We start from the raw sequence: 20,280 nt of genomic DNA on the forward strand, positions 1-20,280 counted from the left end.
TTATAGTAAAGTTTCTAAACATTTGTATAGTACTAATTCAAATTTGTTTACTTTTGGAATTTTTGTCTGATAAATGATTTCTCTATCTTCCTGATTATATTGATCTGACTTGTTCAAATGATGCTCAAACTACAACATTTTAATTAAAACATAAACTTTATTTGATTTTTCTTCAACATTACTACACACCTGTAATGTTATACTTTCTGTAGGTGTACCTGCAGAAAGCTATAAAATCAATATTAAATCTTTTTAGAAAAAGCACTTTTGTGTTTATTAATTATAGTTCTTTGAGTACAGTTAAATTGTTGTAAACAACAATTTAAGTAAATATCCAATAACCAATTATATTGATCTGATTTGTTCAAATGATTATATTGATGTGAAACTGCAGGTACACCTACATGTGAAACAAATATTTAGGACAAAAAATTTACAGGGGTGTAGAATATGTCCAATCATGCAAATGAGTTCAGAGGAAATTTTGCAATAAAAAAAAATAGTATCCCAGCAGTAACTGTAAACATTATAAACTGGAGTAATATGTCAGTTAAGTCTATAGACATTAATTGGGAAATTTGCCAAAATATGGAAATCCTGTATTTTAAAAGTAAAATTGGAATGTTAATTACTTCCCATCAGTTTGATCAATTGTTATACATCACTGCCTACTTATGTGGTTATTTACTTTCATAAAGACAAGTTGGTCTTGCTTACCAAACCATGTTTTTTTTTTCTAAAAATAGAAACTAAATCAAAGCTTTAAAAATAAACAAAAAAGAAAATTTCATTTTTTATTTCAAAATTCTTTTTGACATTGTTTAATGAGTGAAATTTTGTGTCAGCTCAAATTAAAACAAAATATTCTCTTGTTCTAACACAGAAAATTAGAAAATTAATAAATTGTATTTAAAAACTTTTTCTGAATTGCCTTGATTAACAAGGCAATTCAGAAAAAGTTTTTAGCTACATAGCCTTTATCTACATTACATTAGCATAAATTAGTTACATAGAAGTTTTTATCATCCTTTTGTAAGAATTATTATTATTTTTTATATTTTTTTGTAGATATATTTTGATGTTAGTATTTTTTATTTTGCAATATATTTTAAAACAATAAAAATATAGTCATATTTAAAAAAATAATAATAATAATGAAAATATCAGTTAAAACCTCTAAAAAAAGTTCAACTTTTTGAAGAAATTTTTTAACTTTTCAGAAAACAATTACCTAACCACTGTCATCAAGAAATTTTGCATTCTTATATGTTAAAACGTCTGCTAATTGGTGCCCCCATACTAGAAATATATTATTCATGGCATCAGTGATGATTTCATTTTTATTTCCATTAATCAACATATTACATCAAGTTTATAATTGTATATGATGTCCTATAACTATAAATAGTTCTCTTTTACTTTAAAAATTTTTTTTTATTAATTTATCAGTTTAGCTTAGTGTTGCACAGCAAATTGTATGGCAGGCCTATTAATTATTTGTATGATTCAATTTAATTTCTCTACATTACATAATAGTAATTATTCATTTGTAAAAAAATGTTTTATTTTGTGTATTAATATGCAATAATTTTCAAAAAAGTTTTGAGTATTGTTCTAGGGAAATGTTAAGTCCTGAAAATATTTTTCACTCCTGATAATTTATAAAATTAAAAATTTTTTAATTAAAAAAAAATTACTTTGACAAATTAAGATAGTAAATTTTAAAAGATATAATAGAATTGCCCTATAATGGAACCTGATGCATTGCCATTATTATGGTCCAGATAGGAACCATTTTCATTTCAAACTATTAAACATGAAAATAATTTTTAAAAATTTAATAAATATATAACTACTATCACAGTACATGAAGATTAAGACATCTTTTTAAATCAAAATAATGCTGTAAGTACTTGAAATTTTTTATTAAATCTTCAAAAGAAAGAAAATAATAATAATAATAATAATAATAACTCTCCCGTGGTCACCACCTGGTCGTGGTGGGAGAGTGCAATTTATGATATATGATTTGTAGAATATAAATCACATATCATAAATTCTAGTTGGTTGTGTGTGACTTTTCAATGTGTATTTCTTTATATATATATATATGATATTTCCATGAATAAGTGGAAGGGATTTTGACCTATAGAAATGAGTAAGCACTGGGTGCTAATTCAAGAAATATATTATTATAGGGTGTTGATGTTTAGTAGCATTGCCACCAGGCCAGTTTTCACCTGGACAAGCCAGTTTTTAAATTCATGGTCTGGATTAATTATTAATATGCCTGGTTTTCATAGAAATTGTGAAATTATGATGAAACAAAATAAATTTATAAAAATATTTGGGACTATTTTATTTTAACAGTTAAAGACTCACCCCCATCCAAACTTATCCCACCTTATCCCTAGGTTAAGAGTAACAGTTTGTTTATTAAGTTATGGCAATGCAACACTTGAGCGATCTACCTAGGGGAATGCCTTCTGGGAGGTCTTTTAAGGGTAACTAGCCCCTATTTAGGTGTTACAGATGTGGAGAAAACCTGGAAAACCACATAACCAGCCCATCCTGGCCAGGCACAGACCGACAACCAAACTTCCAGTGTTCAGGGAACAGAACCACTTGACTACTGGTCAAGAGCAACAGAAAATGTACTTTTAAAATTCTAACTTGCAAATATTAGGTTTGTTCCAACACAAGTCCCTAACTGGTTTAAAACTGGCATGCGCATTGTTCAGTTCTTCTAGTTTTCAAATTTCTATATTTATATTGTATATTGTATCAGATACATTATTATTAATGTTGGTATGTGGTATTATTTATTATTCTTACTTTTATGTATTATTTTCGCAATTAATATTGACATCGGACTGTTATTAATTACTTTTGAATATGCCAAATGTGATTATTGTATTACATTAACATTATATCATATACATGTTTACCTTTTAATTAAAAAAATATTTATTTTCTACTCACAATAAAAAAAACCTAATTTTTTTTATTTCTAAGTATAACACCTTAATTTTAAAATGTCCAGGTCAGCAATTTTAAAAAAGTGGCAACACTGATGTTTAATGTGCCATAAATTTAGGGGGTGGTAGAAGTTGATAAGGTGAGCATTTTTTATGAGGAACCTGAGATCAAAAATAAATATTAGTGGAGCTACAGCTTGAAGAAAATTTAGACTCACTACTTCCCAACTTTTTTCTGAGGATATGTAAAGAGTATGGTGTATGAAACTGAGGAAAAAACTACTAGGGGCATGAGTACCAATTCAAATAGTCTGAATGTGTTTTGACCCCTTTGAGTTGGTGCCCATAACTGGGGGTTTGAGAGGGTGTCTTACTTCCAATATCTGCAGATTTATTCTGTATTATTTCAGCTTTTGATACTATCAGAAAACAACAAACATTCTTCAAGAGATTACAACAAGATGTGGTTCATCATTGTGCTCTGTGTAATGAAATTGGTGGTCATTGCTTCAAACATTTGTTGTAAATACACAGAAAAATACCAAAGTTTCATTTACTGTACTGTATGTATAGTACCTAGTACTCATTATCCCAAAACACAGAAAATAAATGCAGAGGCATAATGACAGTTGCCTACCACCCAAATGCTTCCAAATTTTCTGCAGGTTACTGCTAATTTTTGTTTCCAAGAAATTCTGATGAAACTTAGATATTTAGTTTTATTATTCATTTATTTTATTGATTAAATAGCTGAATGAGTTTGATTTAAAAGTTTAATAAAGTAAAAAGTAATTGATAAGAAGACAAAAGAAAACGAGCAATTATTTATTGTGATATCATCAAATGCCGGGCTGCAATTTTTAATTTATTTCATTTAAAATATACATTTGCCACCTCAAATTAGTAGCGGCTTCCCTCTGTACATCATACTTTTCTTTTAACAATAGAGTCATGCCAGTCATCTATCTAACACCTTTTGGAGAAAAATGTTTGAATTGAAATAACATGACATCTGGTTTGTATCAGATGTTCATATATAGTTAATTGGGGTCTTCCACCCCTAAGATTTTCATATCTGGTCTCGTCTTTCATCTATCTAACTCCATTCTTGAGATTAAGGAAAGACAGGTGGATGGACAGACGATAGTGGGAATTTATAGTCTACAATTTTTTCAAATTGCAGCCCAATACTTTAAAATAATACAGAGTAAATTAATATTTACAAATACGCAGATAATTCTCAATCAACTGCAAGGACACAATGGTATTTTATGGAGCATTGAGGGTTTCAGTTTAACATCTAGTGTACAAAATATTTCTTCTGTTTTATTATAAAAATCTGAGATTTCAGATTTTTATAATAATGTATTTGACATTTCCTTTTGACTGTACCTTAAGTTTGCTTCTACTCAAACAATTCATGTCAGTGAGTGATTGAGTCAATGAAGAAAATACAACTTTATTAACTTTATTTATTAGATGACTTGAGTTTATATATTAAATAATATATATTAAAATGTCATCAATGGTAGACTAGAATAAAATGTATAAGTCAATAAACATTGAACAAACTTCATTTTTAATTACTATTAAATAATGTATTTTTGATAATCAGATAAAAAAACCAGTGTAAAAAAATTGATCTGTTAATTTTATAATTTAATTATATCTATTTGCAACACTAAAATAATCATGTATCGTACTAGCTAAAGCTTAGCCTTTTAAAAACAGGGTAATAATAATACTATTATTAATTGAATTAATATATTATTCTATTTATAAATAACACTACTCATCACACCAGAATTACTTCAAAAATTACATACCCAGAACCTTTTAAGGTGTGATCATGTATAAATATTGACAGATGAATGTTTTCAAACTCCTTCTGTTCGAAAGGGGAGTTCAAAACGTTCGTGATCACACCTTAAAAGGTTCTGGGTACATAATATTCTGTTTATTTCAAATTTGTTAGTAAGCTTTATCTTCAGGAAAATTATTAATAGCTTCTTCATTACAAGTGATGTCAATGAAAATTATTTCTAGATTTAGTGATTTTAAGATCCATACAACTTTAAAAAAAATGCTGAATTATCGTAAACATTTCCAGGTTAGAATTAATTTTATATTAATTCTAATCTGGAAATGTTTAAATTTATTTATTTATTTAAACTTTAAATTTATTTAAAATAAATAAATTTAAACATATTACAGTAAAATAAATTTACTTTATTGTAATTTGAATATAAAAGGTAAAAATAATAGACATAATTGCAATGTCATAATAATAGGTAACATAGACAAACATTAATTTTATCAATAAAATACTTAAAATAAAATGCTAATGCTGCAGTTAAAAAATCTTTTAAACCAAAATTATTATATAAAACAAAGTTCTTTCACATTTTTCTGCCCACACAATTCTGAACTCATGTAATATAGTACAATTTACACAGTACAAGTATGGTGTAAATTGAGAGTTTGAGTAATATTAGGTCACAAACATATGTAAAAGCTTATAATTTTGATATATTAAAAATACTTATTAGGCTTTTTTTTAGATTAAGGATGGGGATGTGAGATACAGCCACCTCCACTATATACATGACTACAGAGCATTTACATGCATACATCATGATTAAATTATATATTTGGTTATGTTTATTGGGCTTCAGATGGAGAGGATGGTGGAGGTGGGGTCACTCCTAAATCATCATTAAAATGCATTGTCATTGGACTTAGAAGGATGAAACTTTGAGGACATAACCTATCTTAATTAGAAGTGAATTAAATTTAAGTTGCAAGATTTGAGGATATGATACAAAGCAAGTTAAATAAGAGCATTTTAAAAATGGCAGTTAATTCCTAAAACTGTCATTAGATAGCAGCACAATCCATCTTAATGATTGACATAGTCTAGATCAGTGCTTCCCAACCTTTTTTGTGCTATGCCCCACCTAAGCCTTTCTAAAATTCTTATGCCCCCCCAACATATACACTTAATTGCCACACTGTTTTGTCATAACCACAATAAAACCCGATCCTTTCATCAAAGTCTCTTGCACTTTTCAGTCATTGCGAAACGTGACCTGGAACACCACAATTCATATATGTCCACCTCGGGGTCTGGGCAAAGAATGTCCTTTCTCCTCTTTCACCGGCATCAGGGATTCATTCATCTCTTTGTTCTCAGTGGTTCCCAGAATTGTTAATCCCACCCCAAGGAAAAAGGAAAGTTCTAGAAGGAAAGGAAAACAAAGAACAAAGAAAACTAAAACTAATTTAAATTAATATTTACAATAAATATAGCGTACAGAGGCTATACGGTTAACTTAAACTCTGGACGAGTCCAATTTTGAATTGTCCCCTTTAAAAATCGAATTGCCCCCCTGTGGGGCGTGGGCTCCACGTTGGGAAACACTGGTCTAGATGTACGTGCATGTCCCCCTTGTTTTAAACTAAGTAACACTAAGTAACATAACTTGTGCCAATGAGCAATAGTTTATGAGGAATTGTTTAAATTTTCTGTATGCATTATATACTATATTCTATAAACAACTCATAACAAGTAAGAGTTGTAACTCGAGTCTGTGCTGATCCAATATCATGCAGTCATTTAGGTAGTGTAAAGTACCATCCCCAACGTTGCAAGTCGGGCATAGTGGCGATGTGCCGTGAGCAAACCTGACCAGATATGCAGCATACCTTCCGTGATTTGTGAATACTTGAGAATCATAGTAGTTGGAGGTGTACCAACTATTTTGCAGGAATGTCTTGAGGTTAGGAATAAAGGTGTGAGTTATATGATCTTCATGTTGGTCCCAGCTTTGTTGCCAGAGAGTAAGAGTCTCTTATGCAGAAAGTTGCGGAGCGTGCGTTGACTCAGTTTGCAATACGAAATGGAGAGGGATTTGTCCATGGCAGCCTCCTTGGCCAGAGTATCTGCTCTCTCATTTCCCCGCTCACCCTGGTGTGCTCTGATCCAGTTAAGTGTCATCTGGAAGCATGTAAATCCCTTCTGATTTTTTCTGCAGTTGGATGTTGGTTTCTGCTAGTTAAGAGGTTAAGTGCAGATAGTGAGTCGGTGAAGATAGTAGAGACATGCATATTGTTATAATTAGTGCTGATGTGCTCCACAGCCAGGGCTTAAAGCAGTCATGGCAATAAAAAAAAGTGAGAAAAGAGAGTTCACACTGAAAAAAAGCTAAAAAAGCTAATAGTGTTAAAATGAATGAAAACAGGCATTATTAAAAAAACACACAAATGCACACATATTTTGTATCAATAACATTGCATATAATATTAGATTGATTATTAAGTGGACTGATAAGATTAAATATGAAAATAGTTAGGCTGAGTTTATACTCCAGAAAAGTGACCAGTAAGACTGCATTAAGCCAGAACAGGCCCGCATTAAGTTTTCATGTTCCCCATACAGAATTCCCACCATTACACAGCAAAGCAAATGGAATAGTAACATAACTACCAGAATGTGTTTCCATATAACATGCCAAATTTCAAATGCCATTTATTTCAAGGTACATTTTTTGATTTCTTCATAAAAAAAATGTAATTAAAAAAGAAAAAAAACAACTTCTGGCAGAATCAGTGGGTTGCATGTTCATTATATAGCAGGGGTGGGCAAGCAAAAGTTCAGTGGGAGCCGAAATGTAGGTTTTGCAAAATGCATGGGAGCTGCAGTTCTGTACTTTTTTACTCTGTACTGCAGTTCTGTACCTTGATTTTATTATATAATATAAAACAAGTATTGAATTTTTTTAATAAACATATTTTCACAAAATTGTGGAAATAAAACTGTAAAAATAATAATAAAAGGCAGAAATTAACACTTTCGGCAAGAGCCACATAAAACTCAAAAATGCGACTCCGAGACCGCATGCGGCTCTCGGAGTCGCATTTGCCCATGTCTGTTATATAGCAATACCACTAGTAATTGTGACCCAATCATTTATTTGGTAATTTTATCAATATTTTTTAAATGATTAAAAATAAAATTACAGAATTCATTACTGGTAATACTAGTCTCACAAATCTATTCCCCTGAATACAATAAAACAATTTGTTAGTCATTCGACCCACAACTGACAGAGAAGAGAGTTTATGAAAACAATGTAATTAAACATTTAGCAGTTTGTTGTCCTTCACAGTGGGGAACCGGCAGAGTCTATTACTTTTATGGGAGAAAATATACAAAGCTTTCTACTACCCTGAAGTTGAAAAATAATACAATCCCATGAAATTTAACAAATCTGACATTAATAAGTAAATGATGAAATTATTTACAGAGAGTTGATATTTGATAAGTTTAGTTTTTTGCTCTTATAGAACAAATTACAGAAATTATAAATAAAAATCTCATTTTTTAAAAATTAAAATCATAAAATTTCGCTTACAAAAGATCGAGATGGAACGCACGCTTTTTATTTTTATAATCACTTTGTTTTATTAGACACAGATATTATTCTTATATAGATTTATTAATTATAATAAACATACATTATGTATAAAATTACATTAAAATAACACTGTAATTAACGTCTGAAATGAAAAAGTAATTGAATTGAGTCTCGCCTCCATATTAATTAACGCGCATTGGTGTAGCCAGAGTTTGTTATGGGGGGCCTAGAGGCTGTAATTTTCTGGGGACCCGCTCTGTGGCTCCATCTGTAAACCCCTCACGCCACGTGACCTCACCCGGGCTTTGCAGGACACCACCATCGGCACCCTGACGGATTCCTGGTCAGCGGTGCTCCGCAACAAAGGCCAGGACCACCTACGCCCTTTCGCCCCCTGGAGGTACAGTTATGCGTCATCTCACCACGCGGAGACGCTTTTGGCCCGGCTCCGGACCGAGACGGCCCCGTTACATGCTTTCCTTTACTCACGGCATCTACACGACTCCCCGGGGTGCCCCCATTGTGGCGCAGCGGAAACTACACTTCATTACTGGCTACATTGCCCCAAATACACTATAGCCCACAAGGACCTAGGCAACACGATGACCCTAAACATGTCTCTGGTGCGCATGCTGACACCTATCTACTGGCCGCCGGCCTCCATCACTCCTAGTCAACACGTGGCGGCGCTGGAGCGCTACATTAGCCTCACTAGCCGTTTCGCTTAGCAACTGGCAACGTCGGTCGGAGAAAGAGCCGCAAAGGCTATAATCTCCATATTAAATTGAATAAGAAGAAGAGAGAATTTTCTGGGGAGGGGCACCAGGTTAACTGGGGGGGGGGCGTGGCCACCCATGCCCCTTCCTGGTTACGCCCATGTTAACGCGCCACAGTAATTAATTGATCACGTTGCATCAAATTAAATAATTTATAAAAATTAAAATAATAAATACGTTTATAAAATAATTGGCTGTATCTGTTTGCAATGATAATGTAAAACACACTGTACTTATAGTTTAGCATTTCCGATATTTAATTTATTTTTAATTTTAAATTAAGAAAAACAATTTTTTAAATAAAGTTTTACGCATTGATATCTGCAACTTTAGATAATACAAGGATATAAGAATCCATCAAAAAAGTTAGTTAATAATAATTAAAATCGAGAAAAAATATAAGTTTCTTTCGAGGTAAGGAAACTTGTAAAAAGTCAGGTATGCGATCACGTGACGCCCGTCTCCCCACTTTGCGTAACCAAACGGTCGAAGTTGAAATAAAACCCCAGCAGAAGTAAAAACAAACATCGGCGCATGTATAGGACAATAAACTTGAACGGGAGCGAAGATGAGACGTGACACCATGTAATTTATGCTAATTACTTTCTAATATTAAAAAATTAAAATCTTCAATAAATTATAATTAAATTAATTTTTTGACTGAGTTCGACTAGAAGCATATCAAAAAGCTAGATTAAAGTGAAAATAATGGTTTTTCGACGCTAAATATTTACAAATTAATTTTTTAATTTGGTGCCAGATTGACCGCAGCTGTTCGAATGCGCACGTGCATGGCAGTTTTTTGCACAGAACCTGTAGACAGATGTTGCTGGTCGTGCGGTAAGCTCTTGAGATTAACAGCAGAGCTCGTCTCTGTGAGGAGTATAGTTTACGTCTGGGGTGAACCTTGGTGACAGCCCACCCCCACATACCACACACATAGGTTGTAATTGGTACATAAATGCCTTCATAGATAACCAACATAGCCTTGGAATTGAGGCCCCAGTTCCATTTGGCAACTTGAGCAAATGCCTGACATATAAGTCCTGTTTTTCCGGTAGCAAGACAAATCAGCTACATTGAGCTTTTCAAGCTGATGCTTTACTCATTGGTCCATGCCTACTCATTATGACTCATTTAAAGAGCTCAATTTATAAGGCCACACAACTCAGAATTTCCTATCCAGGTTCATCGATTGCCTTGAACATGCGCAGGGCCATTCTCCAACATAGAGTCAAAATACTTCTATTTTATTTCTCAGTTATTTCTGGGATGTAGGAAAAACTCTGCTATTAAATTGGATGTAATTTTTTACGGTTTTTTGTTACTTTGTTAGGTTATTTTCATGTTAGATTATTGGTTACTGAACATGTGCTTGAGACTACTAAAAATAGACTTTAAAGCATACAGATTGAATTTTAAGATTTTGTTAGTTATTTTGGTTTTATTTGACTGGTTATTAATTTTTCTGGGAATGTATCACTAAACTTCATTCCTAAAAATCTTACTAGAATAATTTCTTTGTTGTGAATTAAATTCCAGTTGTAAATTATGCATAATGAAAGTAAAATTTTAAAGTACCACTCAAAAGTAATGTTATTTCACTTGTATCATGGGTTGCAAAAAGTTTAAATGAAGCCATGTAAATAAATGAACAGAAAATTGCTATTGCTGTAGGATCTTCTAATTTTACAAATTTGATAAGATTTATTAGTTTTTGGAATGTACTCCATTCTTGTAATGATTCTTAGTCTCATAAGACTTGTTTTATATTATATATTATTTTATAGGAAGCTAACATAAGATTTTATAGGAAGCCTTCATATTGTATGAAGTTAGTGGTATTTAGACTTTGATTTTAATCTTTAAATCAGTTAAGTTGTATTGATATTGAATGTACATGAGAAATCATTGGAATAATTTATTTTAAAATGATACACACACAAATACTGTAAACGTTGTATTATCATATAAACATAAAGCATTATAAAAACTTACTGGCTATCAATACAAACTTGCAAAATTTAAGTATCTACAACTTTTGCTGATAGAGAAAATTATATTCAATAGGTGAAATGATGCAACAATGTTTTATCTTTCTATCTATATGATATACACTATGGCATATGACACAATGACACAACCATTCTAAATTCTTAAAACAGGTTATTCTGCCTTTCAAATGTCTGCATTAATTAGAATTTTTGCTGCTAGGGGATACTGATTTGTCTGGAATTGTGAATATATATTGTATATTATTCTGATTAATATATTTATGTAATCAGGTTACATGATAATACAAACCTCCTAATAAATAAATTGATGCATGTGAATAAATATAAATATGCATTAACTTACTGAATTAAAAGTACTTATTAAATGTTTTATTTTGAGTTTGTGTATTGTCAGATATGTGAAACTTATAGCCCTGACAAGTTTCAACACCACTATACTTATAAATAATTATAACAACGGAAACACATCAAAATCAGCAGTTTTATTCAATTAAAATACAATGAGCTCATTTAAATTTTGGAATTCTACAGAAATAACATCAGTACAGCAAGTGTTTTCCAGATCATTTGTAGGTAATTGGTTCTATCTGTTCTCTGGTACCATGAAGCATCTCCCACCAGTTCTTTCTCTCAATGGCTTCTTTCAATTTTGCATCCAGATTCCAGGAGCAATTTAGCATTCCTAAAGCAGACAAACTTCAACTAATGGGATTTCAGATTAATGGTGAGCCCACCTCATGAAAATCTCATTAGCTGTTATAAACTCTTAACTAACCTATCAATAGTTATATATTCAAGTTTATTCTTCTTTGGTTGATAGATTTGTCAAGATTTGAAACTGAAAGAGAAAGCCATCAATTGGCATTAAGTAACAAACTGGATGGTTAGAATCACATTTTGGTCTCATGTAGTAATACACTCAAACCTGTTTTTGTGCGATTTGTTTTGTGCAATTTTTTTCGTGCGGTATACCAATTTGATTGAAATTTATATACCGCACAAAAACAGGTTTGAGTATAGTACAGTAAAAACAGAATAGTGCTAAAAGTTGATAGATGATGCTGATGTTGATAGACAATTCTGGTAAATAACTTTCATAGATAGACAGATGTTTTTGATCTATTACTAAAATCGTCTTCAGGTCACTTTAACATTCCAATTTTGGAATGTAAAAAATCTTAATAATAGATTTTTACATTTAAGATTGTTTTCAATCTTAGTAATAGATCAAAAACATTTGGCTGTTAAAGTTATTTACTGAAATTTTTAATGTTTTTAAAGATGTGTAATTAACATTTATACATATCCAGTTTGTGTAGAAGTTAAAAATAATTCTTATAAATCTGTGGTCAATATTGACAAAACTAATTTATTGAAAAAATAATGCAAAATGTCTTCTAATTAATGCATAATTAGCAAACAAAGCAGAAATTCACAGTAATGGTAAGCAATGGGTTATTGAAACAGTTAAGAAAATCTAAATTGCCAGATGGTATGCAAGTGCCTGACATGTTTGTTGCTTGCCTTCTCATAGACTTAACATTGTATCTTTGTCACTCCATTACACCTTTCTCTAATCTATCTTCAGTGGCATCATCTACAGGGAAAGAGCTTTAATTTGATACCTGAATTGTGTTTTTAGCCCCAGCTGTTTATTCAAACTAAGTTGGAAAACTGAAACCTTCCCTCTTTCAATTAATATATACAGTGAAACCATGTTTACTTGAATCCTGTTAATCCAAATCTCCAGTTTATCCAAAATAAGAAAGACAGACACTCAGAAAACCTATATATGCAAAAAATCAAAGAACTAACTTCTAAGTTGTACATTCTTGCCTGAGTATAATTTTGTAACTGTAAGAATACTGTTTTCCATTAGCTCAATGCCAATTTTGAACACCTGCAACTTTACAACCAAGGATCTGGTAACAAAAATACAGTACAGTATATCACAATTACTTTGGTTCAAATTATTCCTTTGGTTTCATTATGGAGTGCAAGCCTAATTACAAGTTGACCTTGAAAAAGGTCAGAGAAGTTCTACTACTCACAAGTGGTCAGGAAACTTATGTACATGTACTGTAGAGAACAACGAACTGATACTAAACCAAACAATTCCCATAATTGATCAGGCTATTAATATGTTATAATTAATAATTAGGCACTAAGTAATTTGGTACTAGAGGTTAAAGTTAGATGTCATCTCTTATCTAAATTAATAATTATAATAATTTTATAATTAATTTAAAACATTCTGGAGCAAAAAAACTAGCCCAAAGTGAAACTTGAACCCACTACCTCTACACTGCACAGTAATCAGAGGTTGTGGGTTCAAGTCTCACTCTGGGCTAGTTCTTTTGTTCCAGAATGTTCTAAATTAATTATAAAATTTTTATAATTATTAATTTAGATAAGAGATGACACCTAACTTTAACCTCTAGTACCAAATTACTTAGTGTCTAATTATTAATTATAACATATTAATAGCCTGATCAATTACGGCAATTGTTTGGCTTAGTATCTATACATCAGGTTTCAGGAAGTTTTATATATAGGCCTATATCATCTAGTTACATACATAGATATACTGTATATATAAAACTGTATTTGTCTTTTGCTTTATACTGTTAATATTCTTGTAAAAGTATATATAATGTACAGTACATTATATTTTATTTATTGCACATCCAAACTGTGTTATCTATGTATTTAAGGGAATTTTCTGGATTTTCAGTCATCTGGATTAGACCTGGTCCTATAAAGAGCCAGATAAACAGACTGTAGAAAATATAACTGTCTAATGCAGGGATTTAAAATTAATTTTTGATAAAATATATAATTTTAAATCACTGCATTAGACAGTTATATCTTAGTGTCTAATTATTAATTATAAATAATTATAAAATTATGATTTGAAATTATACATTGTATCAAAAATTAATTTTTGTATTATAATAAGAAAGGTTATAATAATAGGCTATAATAGATATTGAAATTAAAATTCTGAATAGCAAGAAATGAAAAGTGATTATTTTTTCTAAACTTATACATGGTGTTTGCTTTAACATTTATTCAGGCAAAGGATATGTCTTTCTATCATTGCATAAATGCACATTTAAGCATATGATGTATATGTTTCCCTGTAACATTTACTGTAAAATAAATTTATTCACTCAAATGAGACATGTGAAAATTATATAGTAGTCTGTAGCAATATGTAAATTTTCATCTCTCTTCTAAACATGATGATAATGGAAGGGAATCATTTTAAGATTAAGCATAATATACAAAGAATCTGTAACTGTACATATAAAAAGTAACATTTCATAAATTAATATAAAAACCCTTTACTTTATTTTGTTCTAGTAGATATTCAAAACAACTGCCCCTAGCAATGCAGTAATACAAAATATAGACAGTTGACATGAGTTATAGATGCAATCTAACATGCCTAGTGTTTGACAAAACTTGGTATTTTGAGACTTAGATGAGTCCAAGCCCATGTTAAAATATATTGATTTTCCTTAATTAAACTGTAGTATTCACAATGAGTTCAAACAATAAAAAATTTGTATATTTTTAACAAAGTCCATATGATATATTCTTATCTAATTTAGTTACTTTTTATTTAAGCCTATACACTAAAGATTTCACACATTTAGCAAATGTAACAATTCATTTTAAATTCATATTAAATTTTGCAACTACCACTTTAATTATTATCATCAAATTATTGCTGTGTGCAATAATGTTTTTCATGACATTTCAAAATTTTAAATAAACCAAACATTTAGAAAATTTACTATCAATATTTCACTTAAAATTTAATTATTAACACTTAATAGAACTATTTAAACAGTTTATTTTCTCATCAGCAAATAGATTCTCTACATTATTTCTTTTGATTACTTTTTCAAACATTTTATGAATCATTTTTGATCAATAATCTAAATCTCCCTCAGCAGAACAATTCAAAATATATCTCTAAACACTTTTTTGGCTGTTGAGATTGGTTTTATTTTGCAAACTTTTTCAACCTAGTTTAATAGGCCATCCTTAGGCTTCATGTTCCAAGAAAATGCAGCCTAAGGATGGCCTATTTTGAATCATTTTTTGTTTTAAAATATTCAAAAACAGCTGTTCTAAACTTTCTTGTTCCAATCTTGGACAACAATGGAATCTGATAATAGTATCCCAAAAAAAGATCTAAGGATCTAATTCTAAAATAAAAAATGAACTGTTGGATTTCTTAAAAACTTGTTTTAGTGTTAATGAACTTCACACTAGACAAATACTACAACCCAAATTCCCAACCTGTAAGTTGCAATCCTAAAGTGTTTTCTGAGATGTTGCTGCAATTATCTTTAGTTGAAATTATTTTTATAGGAAATTTCACCATGTTTGTTTTTTCTTTTCTGACTATTCATCTTATAAGCACTAAGAGGGCCTAATTTTCCATATCATCTGGGTTTAGCCAAGCCAACAATGGGAATGGACAGATGGTGAAAGATGAAGCCAAATATATTCTTGATTCATGAAAAATTCTTGAGCATCTGTTTGCCCAGATTTAATCTTAGATTCTCAAAAAACATAAGCTGATGCCTTAACTGCCTCAGTCACACAGACATCACCATGAACGTTTTCAGTATTCATGGTGATGTCTGTATTCAATAACATTCAACGCTTATTTATTTAAATATGGCTACGTTTGAATATTCAATTTGTGATTACCACTAGTGGTAGTCATATCCAAATGTTATCAGATAATACAAAATTGACTTTAATACTCAGCTGTAAATTTTGAAACTGATTGCCCAGATGAAACTACAATATTTCATTAAATATTATATTTTATATTTTAAAAAACTTATTTTTAAATGTGTTTTCTTTACCCTACTGAAACTTCTTTTTTTATACAAATATGACATGGTGTTGCAGCAGGTTTCTTAGTTATTATAGGTCATAACTCAAAAAAGGATAGGAAACACTGTTAGAAACTGAAGAAAAAAGCATTTTTTGTATTAATTTAATGATTGCAAGTTCAACATGTTATGAGGTGTAAAAATATACAAGCAGGCTCCAACTTTTGGATACAATGCATTCCTAACAACCAAATATACAAAAGTAGTACTGCATGTTATAAAAAAGGGGTTTTCTTCCCTCTGAACTAAACTGAAAACTACATAATCTCATGTTAAGATAGGAAAATTTGTTTTTTCACAGTGAATCTAAACTTTTTACAGTAATACCAAAATATATGCAAAATACAGTATCATTAATAGGATGTAAAGTAAATAATTAAAAAAAATTAGCAATTTTCAGTTTTTTATTTAAATTTTTCTAAATTGTTAACATTAAAATATACTTTGTATCACAAATATTGATTGACTAAATGTTTAAGAGAAATTAAGGTATTACAATTGTTTTAAATTTAAGCATGGGTTTTCAACAAGACTTAAAACAATAATTAATATTTTCAGTAATGTTTGATGTTTATAGTTAAGTATAATTTGCTTTGGGTTGAATATATTTTCCATAAAGATGAAATTACTAGAAATTATATCTGCAGAAGAATTAAATAAGACTTTCATATCAAAAGCAGTAAAGAAAGTGAAAACTATTTTGTTTATGTAATATTTTGTAGAATGCACTTTCTCCTTATGCAGTTTTCAAGTAATTATTATTCTCTCAAAGGATTTAAAGATCATTTATATCAAATGATAATGTTCAGTTTATTGTAATATTAAAATGTTTCATCATAACTAAAAGATCCTGTTTTTTAATATTTGATGGATAATCTAGGCTTATATTAATTACTTCATAAATTTCTTAATCCAAATATGACAATATTCCTCTTTTTATATTAAAAAAATTTAATTATTAGTCTTATGAAGACATATCTTTAAATGCTATTTCTAACTAAAACTAAGGATAAATTTTATACTTAGTTTTGTTTATTTTTCTATAAAAAATGATTTTGCACTCTTTTCAGTACATTGTTAATGTTAATTACTATAAATTACAGTTTAAATATTTTTTAATGATATTTAATGTGATTATTTGCATTTTCATATTGTGATAGTTTGCATGTTCATAAAACAAAGTACAGTCAAACCTGTTTTTATGCGGGAGATAGGGACCGCATTAAAAAAAACGCATAAAAAAAAATCGCAGGAAACTTCACGAATGGCTGTAAAAAATAGTTTTCGCAACACAATTAAAAAAATATTTTTTTTATGCGGTCAACAGAGACCGCATAAAAAAAGTCTCACATAGAAAATAACTCAAAACCGTATGAAATAGAATTTATTGACAACAGATGTCAGCACTTGACTGCATCGTCTGGTCTATCGTCTGTTTTACATATTTTTGTCCAGGTGGTGTTTTGTTGACTTAAAAAATAAATTATTTCATTTTTCGCATATTCATGCAATAATATTACTATAATAAGTGCATTTATGCTATAATAAGTTTATTTAGCTATAATAAGTCAACGTGAGACATGACGAATCGCACGAGACTAGTCGCCAACTATACCGCACAAATAAAAAATCGCACAAATTAAAAATTTGCATTAAAAAAATCGCACAAATAAAAATCACACATAAAAAGAGCGCATAAAAACAGGTTTGACTGTACAAAGAATTTGTAATTTCTAGATGATGATAGTAGAAACGATACAAAAATTAAATTCATCAGTAAGTATATAATATTTCCTGATTTATTCTTTCTGTTATGTCATAAAATGTTTAATAACATTAAATAAATTGAATTTTTAAATAAAAATTTCCTTAAGTGGCCAATAACTACCATTTACTCTATATCTTATTTATTGTAATTGCAAAACCTAAGATTAAAGATTCAAAAATACATTTCAGTAATTTTTGAATCTCTAGTTTCTTTATTTGTGTATTTCTTTGTCTATGCTATATTGCTTAATGCAAATGAATATTTACATAGCTAAACATTTTAATATTGTGAGATAATTTATTTGATTTGGTTTGATGATGATTCTTATATAAACAAATATAAACATTGAATAACCTGATTCTTGATTAGTGCCAAATGATCTGCCAGATTATATCAGGCTATATTATGGCTACATTTAATAATTAGACATAGTTTTGCCTAGAGGTAGGCAATTAAGTTGCCACTGTGTAATAAATTTAGTACAAATATCAACAAATAAAACCCAATAGTTATATATTAAAGCCAAATGATTGCTGGATTATAGCCTAATATAATCTGGCAATTGTTTGGCTTTAATAAATTTAATAATTAATGACTTAATCACCTACATCTAGGCAAAATTATGTAATTACTAAATGCAACCATAATATAGCCCAAATAATATGGCAGATTGTTCAGGATTCTTATATAATTTTATAGAATAAACTGATAAAATGTAAAAATTTATTTTATTGATTTCTGAAGCTAGTAAAATAAAATGGAATAGAAATGTAAGGGAATGTTAAGAATAAAAATTAATCAAAATAGATTAAATTATTTAAAAAAATTTGTTTTTATTTGGTGGTAAGTTAGTAAGATATTAACAAATTTATTACTGTTTATAAACAACGTAAACAACTTACCTTCCATTTTAAACACAATTTGTATTCTGAACCAATATTTTGTTATATATTCAATAAATTGTGGGTCTTAGACATCTAACACAGGACATCAAAGGAATCAAAAAATATTTAGGATATGAACAGTCATAAAATCTCCTATTTTATTAATGTAATACAAAAGATTTCAAATGGACTTATTCTGCCAGAGAAAAATTTTTAAGCTGAAAAATAATGTTTTGATATTAAAATTGAATGATTTATTTTAAAATATCAAAATCTGTTTGTTAAACTTATTTAAGTAAAAAAACACTTGATCTTCAAATCATTATTTTATTTGGAAGTGAAAAACCTAAGAGTTACTTAATATTCTAAACACCTTCTCTAACTCCCACTCATTAAGAACATATTGACCATTTGTTTACATAAAAAATTAATAAAAATTTAAAACTAAATTTTTATTAATTAAATCAAAGTGCTTTTTATATGATTTTTATATATTCATAACATTATAATATTAAAATTATTATTGAAAAATATTATTATTTCCAAGAACAGCTACTGCTCACACAAATTGCTATTAATGCATTTAGGTTGAGAAACAGCAGGTTATTTTATGTAACTTATTATATTATTCATAGCTTTAACTTTTATATAGAACTTTAATAATAGTACACAATGTAAAAATTTAGCCTATTGACTTATTAAAAGTTTCTGTTACCAAATATTTTAGTTGATTAAATTCTGAATAGCAATTTTATGGATTATTTTACAAATATGATTTGTAAATTGTTTTCTGTGTTAAAAAGTTAAAAATTATAAAATAAATTACAAATATTTTTCATTAGAAAAAAAAATTAAATAAATTATCTTAAGAGTCAAATACACTTTTTCTTTCTAACAAATTAAACTCAGAATTAAATGCATTATTTCTTTCAAAAACTGAATAAATTGAAATTATTTTATTATTATTATTATTATTAATGAAAAATGGAAAAAAATTTTATTCTTGAATCGTATAATTTTAACATTAAATTCATCACTTACACGAATTTACTTATCAGGATTTAAAATGTAAAATTTAATAATTGATCGATTTAATTACTAGAAAAATGCTCCATCAAATGAATGAATGGTTGAAAGTACGCACATAGGATAAACATCTAATTGAACTATAATTGCTTTATTCTATTTAAAGCAACATCCTATTTGATCGAAGCGAGAGAAACAGAAATCGTTCTGTTAGAAAAACAAAGTTAAAAACAAATTTAGTCTCGATATATTATCACAAAAATTAAGTTAGGCCTAACCGTCATATGTATATATGATATGCATTTCCTTAAGGAGCTGATAGTTATAAATTAATACATACGTTGTCCTACAGGATACATGATTACGGCAAGGATATCCGCACTTCCTCGACCGGTCTCTGTCCAATTTCCTCCGTTTTCTTAATATAACCGCTAGCAACAACAAAACAACATGGCGACTCAAACTCAACTCCAAATCCCTGTGCATGATTTTAC

General features: G+C 29.4%; 1 protein-coding gene across 1 annotated transcript in view; it reads right to left on the reverse strand.

Annotated features, from left to right (window-relative positions):
- LOC136976253 (protein argonaute-2-like) overlaps nt 1-20,280 on the reverse strand; it is a 104,963-nt gene extending 84,683 nt beyond the window's left edge. Inside the window, exon 1 of the mRNA XM_067271476.1 lies at nt 20,127-20,280. Within this exon, the coding sequence (XP_067127577.1) occupies nt 20,127-20,145 (19 nt within the window). The 5' untranslated portion in view covers nt 20,146-20,280. The remainder of the gene's footprint in view (nt 1-20,126) is intronic.

The sequence above is a fragment of the Centruroides vittatus genome, unplaced genomic scaffold (genome assembly GCF_030686945.1).
Source record: "Centruroides vittatus isolate TY-2023 unplaced genomic scaffold, ASM3068694v2 contig_4, whole genome shotgun sequence".
Lineage (NCBI taxonomy): Eukaryota > Metazoa > Arthropoda > Arachnida > Scorpiones > Buthidae > Centruroides > Centruroides vittatus.